General features: G+C 26.9%; 2 protein-coding genes across 2 annotated transcripts in view; one reads left to right on the plus strand and one right to left on the minus strand.

Moving 5' to 3' along the window:
* Window positions 1–6,614, minus strand: part of LOC129961073 (protein PFC0760c-like) — a 31,094-nt gene extending 24,480 nt beyond the window's left edge. The window contains exon 1 of the mRNA XM_056074883.1: window positions 6,507–6,614. Coding sequence (XP_055930858.1) covers window positions 6,507–6,527 — 21 coding nt within the window. The 5' untranslated portion in view covers window positions 6,528–6,614. The remainder of the gene's footprint in view (window positions 1–6,506) is intronic.
* A 28-nt stretch (window positions 6,615–6,642) lies between these two features.
* Window positions 6,643–14,680, plus strand: part of LOC129962313 (angiotensin-converting enzyme-like) — a 107,330-nt gene continuing 99,292 nt past the window's right edge. The window contains 1 exon segment of the mRNA XM_056076059.1: window positions 6,643–6,799. Coding sequence (XP_055932034.1) covers window positions 6,762–6,799 — 38 coding nt within the window. The 5' untranslated portion in view covers window positions 6,643–6,761.

Genomic DNA, 14,680 nt, shown 5'->3' on the forward strand with positions numbered 1-14,680 from the left:
TTTAGGGATATAATTAAGAATATTTATAAATTGATTTTGAAATTTCTTAATCACTTTTGATATCTAAATGAATAAATCTGATTGTAACAACTTGTTCAAGAATTTTATCTGAGAATTTTAATTCATCGCTTCAAAATATTATTGATTCGTTTTGCCTGAAATATTTCAACAGTTTCAACAACAGTTTTCTGAAAAACTGTTGTTGAAACTGTTGAAAACAGTCACTAGACTTAATCAACCATTAATAGTTGAACCTTATAAGTAGAAAAAGAAAAAAGACATGCTTATAAAAACTTTTTACATTACGTATTCTGCCAAAATTGTGTCACTAGATTGAAAACAACAACAACAATAATTTCAAAGCTAATTTGTTTTTTTGCATAATTAAAGCTTTGAAATCATCGGATTTATTTAAAGTAAATTAAACTAATTTAGCGCTGCAATTTTTTTTTCGTATTTTGTCCATTTCTATATTCTATTTTTCTTTCCTGTGATATAAATTTACGATTGCTTTGTTAACTTTTGCTTTTTTAATACTCGACATTGAATTTTTTATTCAATTTGTATAAAAGAAAATTACTCTAAACTATTAAGTAAATTATGAATAAGCACATATTTCGATGTTGAAAGATTCTATTTCTTGTCCAATTTTTTTTAAATCAGGTTTTACTTTAGTGAATTATATAAATTTTCATTATTTTCTCATTTATAATCAAGCTTAAATTTTAAGTGAGATCTCAAGCGAATTAAGGAAATAATTCGAGCTTTTAGATACAAACCAGAAACTTCATAAAATTTCTATTTGTAATCGTTTGCACTTTCGGTAGAGGAAAAATAATTTTTAATTTCAACATAGCATGAGAGAGTTTGTAGGCGAAAGTTTAATGGCTTGTCCAGTAACATCTATCGTACAATTGTGAAATCGCGGGAATTAATTTCATTGGGGACGTGCATAGGCATAACGAACATAAGACTTCACAAATATCACAAATTAAATGTCTTCCCCAATTAAATAATTAAAAGATATTGATTATGGAATCTTGAAAAATAATTACTACGTTTATGTGAAGTCAAATGCAGCCATTATTTTCGAGAATATGATAACTGTCGATGGCGATTGGTGATAATGTCTAGAAGGTATGCCTGTTTGGAAGGGCTGCTATCCAATTAAAAGTATCTCAAATTTGAATGTCACATATTAATTACCGAAAATTGTAATAAAAAATTTATACAAATTGCCAGAATGTTTAAGAATGTTTAAAATGGATGCAATGTTACAGATTTCGCTGGCTTGTTCTATTATATTTGTTAGTTCACAGAACTTTTTTTCATGATATTCCAATACATTTTACATTATACTATTACGTTTATATATAAAAGGCTATTATATTTTAACTAAAGTATATACGGTATGCTTGTAAAATAGTTTTCTTTTTTCAAAAATATGTTTTATTAACTATTGAATGGAATGAAGCTAGCTTTTATTTGCATATTATGTTAGGCATGGGAAGAAGTGTTTTCTTTTAAAAAATGCACAAATGTATCCAAATGTTGCTTATGTAAAATGATGAACATAGGGAAGATCAGCAAACTGAAAATCTTGCGCATGTATCAGGGGATCCAGATGAGTGCTGTAGTTCCACAATGCTTATGCTTCGAGTCGTCGTGCTTAAGCTAAGGGATCTTCTTCATTTTATCATAATGTTAATCTCTGAACGATAGATTTGATTGAAAGCAAAAATCGTGTGGGATAATGCTTACATTTCTCCAGGTTTTAAAAAAAGAAACGGAAGTTTTAATCGTAGCTTCATAAAAACTAAAATCAAAATTGAAAACTAATTTATCAGAAAAGATTTATCTGCTGCATAACTTTTTTCTTTTATACAATATGTTCAATCTTGAAAGCAGTATTGCCATCTGGTTTTATACGAGAATTACAATCAAAGTAGATAAAATGTAGCCACCCGGAACTTCTTTTAAATTTGTTTATTGTATTTTCCAAAATAATCAGCGTGGACTTCAGTTGGTGACAACAAATGTTTGATTAGTCGATTGTGTTCGATATTTACAATTTGCTGAAATTACTATTTACTGGGAATAAAACATTTGATTGATAGTTGTATTTATTTGTATCATCAAATTATAATCACACTGTGTGGGAATTATAAAGTTTTTTAAAAGAAGATGATTAGATATAAAATAGAAACTAAATTTTAAATTTAGTAAAATGGATTATGTACTAAATGTGTGGCTGAATGGAAAGTTATTTCCAGAGAAAAATCATTATATTTAGAATATTGAAATTGCCGCTTTTCTGCTTAATATTGATTGATAAAACTTATGAAAATGATGCACTGATTAGTAAAAGTAATCTAGGTTTTGAAACAAATTCCTAAAAAGATATTTGTATTTGTAGAATTTCAGTGTTGTATTTCTATCTACAAAAATACAGTTTTAAAGATTTATGAATGTCTGCATCCTCTGAAGAAAATCTATTTATTTAACAATTATTTGATAATTTTTTTTCCCTGAAGTATAATAAAATAAATCATAAAAGTTAGAACTGAATTCTTACAAATTGTTGAAATTTATTATATTTGTCTCTCATGGCATACAATTTTTAAGAAAAATGTCCAGAATGTAAATACGTAAATCAAAGGAAATATGAATTATAAAATATAATTTATTTAGAAAATTAAAAAGGGGCAACTGCAGTTTTAAAAACAATCTTAAAATGCTTTGAGTTAGAAAATCAAGCTCACGTGGATTGCTATTGCTCAAGTTTAAGTTACAGAAGTTGTGAAAAAAAACCCGAATAAAATTGTTGCTAATAATATTAACTATGATATTGAAATTCATAGAATCAGAAAGAAGAATAATTTATAAGAGTATTACAGAGTATTAAATTTACATTATTTTAATTTAGAAACTCTGTAGGGTAAGATTTTTAAACAAATTTAAAAAATTTCAAAATATATTTCCAGAATTTTCAGCATTTAAATTTCAATTGTTTCTATTGGAAAAAAAATATAAATGTAAACTATTTTAACAAGTTTGAGTCAGTAAATATTGTAATGAATTATGAATTTTATATTTTTATGCAGACTCTTGATCCCATGAGCCATATTTAATAAAATATTCTTTAGACAGTAATGTTTTAAATAAAAGGAAGGACCCACTCTGTTTCAATTAAAGCTGACTGAGTTGTGAAAATTTGAATATTACTATCGTATGAGAGCACAGAGTTTTGTACCATTCCATTGAATATCTCAAAGAAGATAAACCAATCAGAACACGGAATTTTCCCGATATTGATTAGTCTGAAATTATGAAATTGTTTATTGTCCTAAAATATTGATATTTAATATTTCATAATTTGATCAGAAATAAACGCGGTAGTTGAAATGTTCTTTTCTTCTTTTTTTTTAAATTTGGGTTTTAAGAAATTTTTAATGAATTGTTTACAATTCGAAACACTGTATAAAACTTAGAAATCACAATTTTTTCAGAATTACATTTATTTATTTAAATAAAATATTATCATTTACATCCTTTAAATCCTTTTGAAAGTAAAATTAAAACCTGAATTGTATGATGATGATTCAGATAAATTTTTATTAAATAACTTTTTGAGATATTGCCTAAATTATAAGAAAATATTCCTTAGACTTCTCTTCTGAAGAATTCTGTTTTCTTTGCTCATATTCTTGAAAAAAATGTTTGATTTGGGCAAAAATGTTTTTGCATTAATTGAAATTCGATCACTTGCATTTCAATTTTAAGTTAAAATCATAAGGGAGCTGACATTATAATGAACATAACGCTGCGAGGCTTCTATATTAGTATAAGTTAATGAATATCAAAATTTGAAGTTAAAAAATATTTTGCTAAAGAAGCCATTAGTAGGCGAAGTTAGCTAAAATATTTATTTGAAAATTTTAATTGAACATTAGTTTCGTCGAAACAGGTAGTCGCTAAAGGCTATTAATCTATACTTATAATAAAGCTCAATGTGTGTGTGTGTGTGTTGGAGCTCTACAGGCCAGACCGTTCGACCAACAGCTACGAAATTTAGCACGTGTATACCTTGGAGGCCGGGAATGTGCACCTCGGGGTTATTTTTTCGAATTTTTAATTAAAATTTTATTTATTTAAAAAATAAGCGAAATTTCAGTGTGTTTCTGCTATAACTTCCGAAAATATTACCGCACAAAAAAGATTTTTACATCAAGTTAAACATCAAAAATTTATCTTTTAAATGATACCAATGTTTTAACCTTAAAATTAAATTTCTATTTTTAATTAATTTTTAAATAAATAATTTAACTATATTTTTCAACAATTTTTTTCGTACAAAATAAAAATAAAATTTAAGCTGCACGAGCACGTTTCGCATTCATAGGGAAAAAATTAGCTTTTTTCAAAGTGTTGCCATCACATCGATTAAAGTTCCATTTAAAAATAAATTAAATCTTTTTGGAAATGAAATCTGCAAAAATATGATTTTCGTCACGTGTCTGTAGGAAATGAAACAAATATGAAATATTTTTTTCTAAAAAATAAATTCAAGAAAAATTATTTTATGATCTTTTACACTATCTGTATTATTAATCCAATAAATCAGTTTTATTTTAAGGCAAGTTTTGTTTAATATGAACAGGATATCCATTCAAATCAGGGCCACACTGCTAATTTGTAAACCTTTAGTAATAGACACAGATCTGCTAAAATGGTCTAAATGGAAAATGATTATATTTTATGTAACTTGATCCAATAAATACTCTAATATATAACTAATTTTTGATTTTACATAAAGCTTCTGCTGTGGAAATCACGTTTAACAAAATGTTCTTGAAACACTAATATTTTAAATAAAGAATTAATTTCCAATCAACAAAATTAATCACTTAAACTGACTGATTTATAAAAATTTAAATATCATTATTCAAAAAAAGAAAAAAGAAAAAGGAAAATGTTAGATTTTCCATTGATCCTTTTAAAGAAAATACGCCAATCAGCGCGCAGGTTTCTCAAGATTAATTGGCCTAAGATTATGAAAATGTTGAGTTTTTCTAAATTTTTAACATTCAAAACTTCATAAATCAGTCTTAGCTAATCTTGGAAAATAGAAACATTCATTCATTCATTTATTTAAAATTTGGTGTATCCAGAATATTTCTCAGAATATGATACCTTACTGCGTAAAATTTAGTCTTCATCATTTTTGAAATATATTTACAGGCCGGAACAAAATATTATTATTGATTTCATTTCAATCCTTTTGAAAGCAAAACTAAAAACTGAATTTTATGCTGAATCTGAGAAATTTTTGTTGAATTATTCTTTGAGATATTACGCAAATTATGAAAAATATTTTATAGTTCACATAAGACTTAAATACCGAGCGATTCTGTTTGCAGTACTCATATTCAATAATAATAATAATAATAAATAAATAACAATAAAAATGATAAATAAAATAAAAAGCTTGGTTTCATTAAAAAATATCTTTATACTAATTGCAATTTCAGCATTTCCACTTTAAATTAAAGTTGAAGTTTTACCGGAAATGACAACACATTAGCAAAATATATATAGTAAATTGAACGAAACAATCTAAACAACAGTATAAGTTTGGTATGACTATCAAAATTTGAAGATTAAAAATGTTTTGTTTGAGAAGCTATTAAGAGACAAGTTACTTAAAATATTTAATTGAAAATTGTAGCGAGCGGTAATACTGGCGAACCGGCTGGTCGCCAAAGGCGGCTAGTATTAAAATAAAAGTGAACAAGAAAAGTTGTTTGACACTCACATGTTCTCATAAAGTGTTGTGTTTGATTTATTCACTTGCTTATTTTTCCATTCAAAGTTATTCTTAATTACATTTTCTTATTTTACACAAGAGGAAATTTTCGAACATTATTGATCATAAATTCAAAACATACATTAACCTGAATTCATATATCAAAATCTGTATACTTATTTTTTGATTCTTAGACCTTTTGTTCTCTTATTTTTTTCCATTTATTTAATATTGTAGGGAAGTATTTTTTCTATCAAATCCATCAATTTTTATATTTTTAATTAAACCTCCTTTACCACTTATGAGTAGAGCTGTTATCTCTTAATATCTTCAAAAACCACATTAATATTAATAAACACTTTGATGATGCAATGATGTTTCCATGATTAAAATAGTTATCAATTCATTTTTATTATTATAATTACTGTATATTAATTGGCAAAGTGACAACGCCTAAAGCATTTGATGTAAGTTTTGAACTTTTTAATGAGCAAGCTATTTCTTGTTTTACCACAAATTAGCAGGAAGTGTCTTTATTTTTCAATCAATCATTAATTAATCAAATTAATTAAACATTCAAATTAATGACATTTAACAAATTAAACATATTTGCTTTCTAAATCAAGCTTAATCCAAAAATATCTTAAAATAAGCGTAACTATAAAAGATAAAGCAATTGAATGGAATATTAAAAAGCTACCTGTTGAAAATCAGCCCTCATTTTGAAGTACTTCGGCAGATGTCCTTCGAGTCCCGCACCGCAGGTGCTGCTCAGATTTCCTTTGGTTAATACGCACAAAAGATCTGAATGAAGTTGGTCTGATTAATCTTTTGGAAAGGAAGTTTACTTACTGCAAAAAATTATTTATAATATAAATAAAGAAAAAAAATTATCAGATAGTGAATTTTAAAATTCCAAATATTGAACAAAGTTCTTATTGAGATTTTAATTAAAATGAAACCAATTAATTGGATAAAAAATGTTAAAAAAAGGTAAGTCTATATGTATTTAAAACCAAAAAGGAAAGAATCAATTTTTCTTTTTTTCTTCTTCTTTTTAATATGCTTGTTATTAGAATATGATCAAAATATTGATTTTTTAAAAATTTTTTTGTAATTTGAAATTTCAAAATTTGTAAAATGTAGTTTCTTTTTCATACCTCAAATTTATTTTGGAAATAATATATTAATCAGAGATTGGTAAAATTTGGCTTTACTGTTTGTAAATTTTAATTTATAAACAAAAATATTTGGAAAATTTCTGGAATCAAAAAAAAAAAAAAAATGGCATTCGAAATTTTGGAAAAAAAAAAAAATACTAAAAATATTTAGATGAAAATTTCTCTCCTGAGCACGCATTGGTGAACCAGTTTGATATAATATATTAAATAGCTGTACAACCAACCAAAATATTGCAGCAAGAAATTATCATCATACAGCATAAAGATAACGTAAAGTTAAATGGCAGATTTTCAGTAGCATTTGTCATAGGATTTGGGCGTTACATCAGGTTTAAATTAATGTTGAACATTATGGTTCAAAAAATGAACCATATGAAATAAAATACATTTTAGTTCTCAGTTTTAAATGAGTATAATGTAAATTGCATTGAATTAAATATAGATATAAATTAAAACTAATTAAAAATGGTAGTATAAATGTCAGTAAATGACTATGAAAAGGATTAAAGTGATGAATTAACATTCAATTTATTCCCTGTGAAAAAAATTTGGCGTATTTTTACTGCTAGTTTTTTAAATATTTATAAAATTATATTATTTTTTATTCCAGTATTTTTATTCAAAATATGATTCCAATTTTATTGAAATGTTTTCTCGGACAATTTTAACCATGTTATCAAAATAATATACTACTTATTTTATCTTACGAGCACAAAAATAATTGCAACTTTTGACATTAAATTTTAAATTTTATGGGATTGAAATGCTTTAATTTTAGTGGAGTATTTCCCAAAAGGAAGCTGTGTTGAGTAGGCCATTAGTTAGGGCAAATTAAATAATGTTATTATCTTAGCTACGAAATAACTAACTTTGTAAAAGAATACGTAATCCGTGAGATATAAAATATTGGAACTACTATGTGTTTACACTGAATTATTAAAAGTATTATTAAATAAATTAATGTATGGCTAATTATTTATAATACATTGGCATATTAATTATTCATTTAATTATTTATGTAATAATACTCTTGAGAGATCCGATAAAATAATAATTTTGAACACTGCATTTGTTTGGAGCTTATTATCACTTTATAATCTGTCATGTTTATATCACACTTAATATTTGGTAACTACAACTTCCAATTACAGCACTCTTTAACTTAATCAACAAGTCATTGATTTAAATACGTTTAACTTTTTTACCACCTTAGCTAAATTTTATTTTTATTTTTTGCGAACTAAATTGTTATTTATATGAATTTATAGTTAAAAAAATTGGTATGCTTAAAAAAAAGGTAACTAATTGAATTTCAAGATGATTCCAAAACCATTTTATACTTTTAAGATGTTAACGGGGAAAAACAACAAAATTTCCCTTAATTTTTAATGAATTAAAAATCTAATTGAGGTTTTAAAAATATTTCCGAGAAGGTACATTTCCACCTCCCAAATTATGTATGTGCCGAGGTGCCGAGTTTGGTTGTTCTAGGTCAAATGGCTAGTTCTGCTAACACACACACACACACACACACACACACACACACACACACACACACACACACACACACACACACACACACACACACACACACACACACACACACACACACACACACACACACACACACACACACACACACACACACACTTTCTTTATCGACCAAGTTAAAAGTGTTTCGATTATTTTATACTATAAAAGTTTATATTATAAGCCATCTTGTTTCATCCTCTTTTTACAAAATACTATATTCATTTTATTTTGTAAAACCGAAATCAGCTTGCAGAAATGTATGTATGACATATAACTTTAATATTCAGAATAGTAGCGATTTTTAAAACCAATTTATTAACGACTAGCTTTGATTAAAGCTTGTTATATAGAACTTTGCTGTAAATATCTAGAAGTTTTAAAATTATTTATGTTAATTTAAAATGAAGTAAAAAAAATCAATTAAAGCTTTTTAATTTTAAATTCCCTAAGTGCCCAATACAAAAAGTAAGCTCTTTGGTTGAAAACATTAAAATATTATTTTCTGCCTAATAATTTTAAGATTTAAATCACCTTTCGAATTTTCAAGATCGTTTTTTTACGGAATAACATCAGACGATTTGAAAACAAAATCATTTTAATAAATATTTTTCGTTTTCATTTAAGTGTTTTTAAACATCTTTTACAAATTTCGCATATGCAGCGAAGAAGGATCAAATCATCTATAAAAGTGGCTCCGTTTTATTTTTATGGTTGATAAGAAATAAAAATTAGATAAAAATCTGTTTAAAATTGAAGGTGTTGAAAACAACTGAAGACGGCTATTGACCAATACTCTTCTAGAAGCTTTATGAGAGTTAAATCTTATTTTATACAGTAACCAGAAGACTTCATCTTCCTGTGTAGATAGACTTTCCCGTATCTTTGCTACAATAAAAAGCATTTTCCTAGTTTCAGCTATACTGTAATTTTATAACCGTAAGTATCAAAAATTTAATTAAGTTTTTACTGTAATAAATATTTATATTATTAAAATTTTTTTTCAGTTGATAATGTTATTTTTTTTGCACACATTTCGGTTTTAACTCCTTAGTTCATTAAAAATTATCTTTGAAATTTTTTGAAATAAATTGTCTACGTTTTCTTATAGATTTAAGACAATGAATCATTAGCCGATTTAATCCTATACTATAAATTTAATGAAATTTAGATTCCTAAAATCTGCCTTTTCTTCATATTTTTATTTTTATTTTTCATTAAATAAACTCTATGGATATTCGGAAAATCTTTTCATAAACAATAAAACATCACCTATTTTAAGAAAAAACTGCGATACGAATTTGTAGAATCTTAAACTATCGCTTAATTTGGAATAGCAATTATAAATTGTTTTTCGAATTATGCATCAATTGTTACTGAAAGCTCAAAGCAAATTACCCCCCAAAATTCTAAAAATGGTGTATTTTATTTACATAACGCTTTAATATATCATATATAATAAAAAATAATTCATAATCTTTCCTTGTCCGAATAATATTTTGGGATGTTAAAGCATTGCAATGTATTTAAAATTTTCTTATTTCGGAACTTCAATGAGAAATTATGTCTGGTTAACGGCTCCCAGTTGTAGCATTTGTCTCCGTATGCATATAAGGTCGAGAAAACAACAGACTTTTACCATTTATCATAATTGTAAAGCTTTCCTTTTGTTTAAAACGCTTTAGAATTAAAAAGAAAAAGGAGAAAAGAGGATATTATTTTTTTCTGCATATATTATTGTTCTCAGTGCCTTTTTTGTATATTTTTAAGTAAAAATGGAACTTATGATGTGTAATAAAAAACACGTTATATAACTTTTTTTGCTTGGAGCTTATCAAAATTACTTTTTTTCTTTGGTAAATTGTCTTGTTTCAAATTCGAAACTTTGATTTTTTTTCAGTAATAATTTCGGGAAAGAGTACTTAAAGAAAATAATTTTTACGTCATCTTTAAATTCTGAAATTATTTGTTCAAAGATGTCTGGTTCGTTGCCAAATTCGTTTCCCTCACTTCTGCATTTTAAAATTTTTTCATAGGATATAGTGACGAAGATTATTTAATTAAAAACAGTTATTAAAAAAACAGGGTTTTTTTCTTGGATCTTTGAGGGGGGCGGGGCAATACAGGTAAAAGTAAATAAAATGCTGCGATGCTTAAAAATATTAGTTCAGCATGACTGGCTGCAAGAATATTATATTTATGATTTGAGAACTTTCAAGACATAATGAAAAAAAAAAGAAAAGAAGAATATGTATTGTTTTCAATATGTATTGTTTAATTTTAATGAAAAATCGCTCATCAATTTTCACATCTCTTGTTCATTAGAGAATTTTTTCTGTTCCTGCATGTATATATGAGGGAACTAATATCATAGGCATAATTCAAAAAATTGTCACAGTTATATCAAATTAACACAGGTAAAATTTGTCTGAACATTTAACTGACTAATTTATTTATTTTGCATTTTCCTCATTAATATGTATTAATTATATGTTATCAAATTCTTATATGTAGTTACAAAATGTTGAATGTTGTTGTTGCTAATTATCCCATTATGTTGCCAATGATCCCAGCTATTGTACTAATATACTGTATGTATAAAAATCATTGTCGAAGATTCAACATACCTGGTATATATATATCTACATCTATATCTATATCTATCTATCTATATCTATACTTATAATAAAGCTCAATGTGTGTGTGTGTGTGTGTGTTGGCGCTCTACAGGCCAGATCATTTGACATACAGCTACCAAATTTGGTACATATATACCTTAGAGGTCGGGATTGTGCACCTGGGGTCCCTTTTTTTGAAATTTTAATTAGAATTTTAATTATTAATCAAAAACTAACTTTCCCGCCAAAAAAATCTTCCATTTTCCCCACCGCCAACTTTTCCGCCAAAATAAACTTCCATTTTCCCCAACGCCAAATGATTTAGGCTTTAGTTCTTTTTTTCTCCCAACAGTAATGAGGCTAGGGTTAAGATTTTTCGGCGGATTATTTCAAACGATTCTGTTTATTTTCTTAATGTTTTATTCATTTAAAATTAAACATTGTTAATTAATCCATGTTTCAGATTCATTCTGAAGTACTTTTGAATTAAAATAACACAGAATAAAGGAAATTAAAATGTATAATCTGCATAGCGTTACCCCAACTGGCGTAGAAAAATTCACGCATTTGCGTTACCGTAAAAGGCGAAGAAAATTCACGCATGCGCACTGTGTTCTGATTGTTGGCATGGCAACCATTCTCAACGCACGATTTAAATTACTTTTAGGTTAGTTGTATGCTTTTGTAAGTAAATTGTATTTATGTTAGTTATATATTTTTTGTATATGCTTATAGTTTTAAGTACATCGTTTTTTAAGTAGTTTTTTTTTAACCTGTTTTCAATGATTCAAATTATTTTTAGGTTAGTTGCATGCTTTTGTAATTAAATTGTATTTATGTTAGTTATATATTTTTTGATATATGCTTATAGTTTTAAGTACATCGTTTTTTAAGTAGTTTTTTTAAACCTGTTTTCGACCGATTAGTTTAAACGATTCATTTTATTTTCTTAGTGTTTGATGCATTTAAAATGAAACATCGTTAATGAATCGATCCGTTCATGATGAATCTGAGAAAATTTTGTTGACAAATTCTTGAGATATTACATAAATTAAGAAAGATATTCTTTAGTGCCCATAAAGTTTAAACGCTCAGTGACTCTATTATCAGTAATCATATTATTAAAAAAAATGCTTTGTTTCAGTAAAAAATATTATTATATTAATTGCAGATTAATCCTTTACACTTTAATTTAAAGCATACATTCTATGAGGGGTAACAGAAAATTAGAGAGATACATATCACGTTATGACTGAAGGCCTTTATAATATTATGAGTGAATTATATGACTATCAAAATTTGAAGTTTTAAAATATTTTGCTGAAGAATCTATTAAAGTTGGAATTGCATAAAATATTTAATTATTAAAATTTTAACGAACATTAAGATTGGAGAACCGGCTGGTCGCCAAAGGCGGCTAGTACTTATAATAAAGCTCAATGTGTGTGTGTGTGTGTGTGTGTGTGTTGGCGCTCTACAGGCCAGACCGTTTGACATACAGCTACCAAATTTGGTACATGTATACCTTGGAGGCTGGGAATGTGCACCTGGGGTTTCTTTTTTCGAATTTTTAATTAGAATTTTAATTATTAATTAAAAACTAACTTTCCCGCCAAAAAAATCTTCCATTTTCCCCACCGCCAACTTTTCCGCCAAAAAAATCTTCCATTATGCCCAGCGCCAAACGAGAAAGGCTTCAGTTTTTTTTTCTCCCAACAGTAATGAGGCTAGGGTTAAAATTTTTCGGCGGATTATTTCAATCGGTTCTGTTTATTTTCTTAATGTTTGATGCATTTAAAATTAAACATTGTTAATGAATCAATCTTTCAGATTCCTTCTGAAGTACTTTTGAATTAAAATAAAACAGAAAAAAGGAAATTAAAAATTTCTAATCCACATAGCGTTACCCCAACTGGCGTAGAAAAAATCACGTATTTGCGTTACGTAACCGGCGAAGAAAATTCACGCATGCGCATTCTGCTCTGATTGTTGCCATGACAACGTTATCAATGGATGATTTAAATTATTTTTGGGTTAGTTGCAATTGCTTTTGTAAGTAAATTGTATTTATGTTAGTTATATATTTTTTGTATATGCTTATAGTTTTAAGTACATCGTTTTTTAAGTAGTTTTTTTAAAACCTGTTTTCAACCGTTTATTTTAAACGATTCGTTTTATTTTCTTAGTGTTTGATGCATTTAAATTTAAACATTGTTAATTAATCGATCTGCTCATAATGAATCTAAGAAAATTTTGTTGACCAACTCTTGAGATATTACATAAATTAAAAAAGATATTCTTTATTGCCCATAAAGTTTAAACGCTGAGTGACTCTATTTTCAGTAATCAGATTATAAAAAAATGCTTTGTTTCAGTAAAAAATATTATTATATTAATTGAAGAAAAATTCTTTCCACTTTAATTTAAAGCATAAATTCTACGGGTGCTAACAGAAAATGAGAGAGATACATATTACGTTATGACTGAAGGCCTTTATAATATTATGAATGAATTATATGATAATCAAAATTTGAAGTTTTAAAATATTTTGATGAAGAAGCTATTAAAGTAGAAATTGCATAAAATATTTAATTATTAAAATTTTAACGAACATTAAGATTGGCGAACCGGCTGGTCGCCAAAGGCGGCTAGTATTGAAATAAAAAGGGAACTGTTTCTTAACATTAGGAGCTTAAATTCGCAATTGATTTTAACTCATTAACCGTTTATTCAATATTACAAAATATTACATGTATTTGAGCTATTTGAATCTGGATAATTTTATGTATTCAAAGTGGTGTTCTGTTATTTGACAGAATTGTGAATTAATCCTTACACAATTTCTTTCTAAACACTGAGCAATGTTCCAGATACTTTCCAGTAAAAAAAAAAAATTAAAGCCTATCTTATTCAAAGGTATATGGTAAAGATTGAATGATCAGGGATCCACAAACAACAACATGTTGGCAATCTTGCAAAATAGACATCTTTTACGAGTGGCCCAAATGAAATCTGTACAAAAAGGCAGATTCATTCATGTTAATGGCTCACAATAATGGTGTTAAATGGCTCACAATACTACTATTTTACTGCCTACAAGAGGAACAAGTATCGGCTTAATTACTTTTTGAAACAGGGATTTATGTCGTGCACTTGAACTTTTCTCTATTTTGGGACAAAGCAGCTGAATAACAAATATTAGAAGCCAATGCTGACTGTTATTTTACTTGAGTGAGATTCACCCGACAAAGATAACTGAGCGTATTACTTAATATCTATGGCGTACTATTTCACATGTATTCTGATATCACAATATTCCCCTACCCACTTACTCAAAATGAACGGAATAAGTTTTGCATGTTTGACAATCATCACGTATGCAAGATTTGATCCCAATACTTCTAAGAATTTAAATGTTTTCTGATTGATGACAGCTTTTTACAAATAATAATAATGATCTAGCGTTTTCAAATTTGTTTTATTCTTTTTCATTTACAAGAGTTTTTCGGAGACTACCTTTCTTAAAATAAAAATCTTTTAAAAAG

This window comes from Argiope bruennichi, chromosome 2 (assembly GCF_947563725.1).
Source record: "Argiope bruennichi chromosome 2, qqArgBrue1.1, whole genome shotgun sequence".
In the NCBI taxonomy this organism is placed as follows: domain Eukaryota; kingdom Metazoa; phylum Arthropoda; class Arachnida; order Araneae; family Araneidae; genus Argiope; species Argiope bruennichi.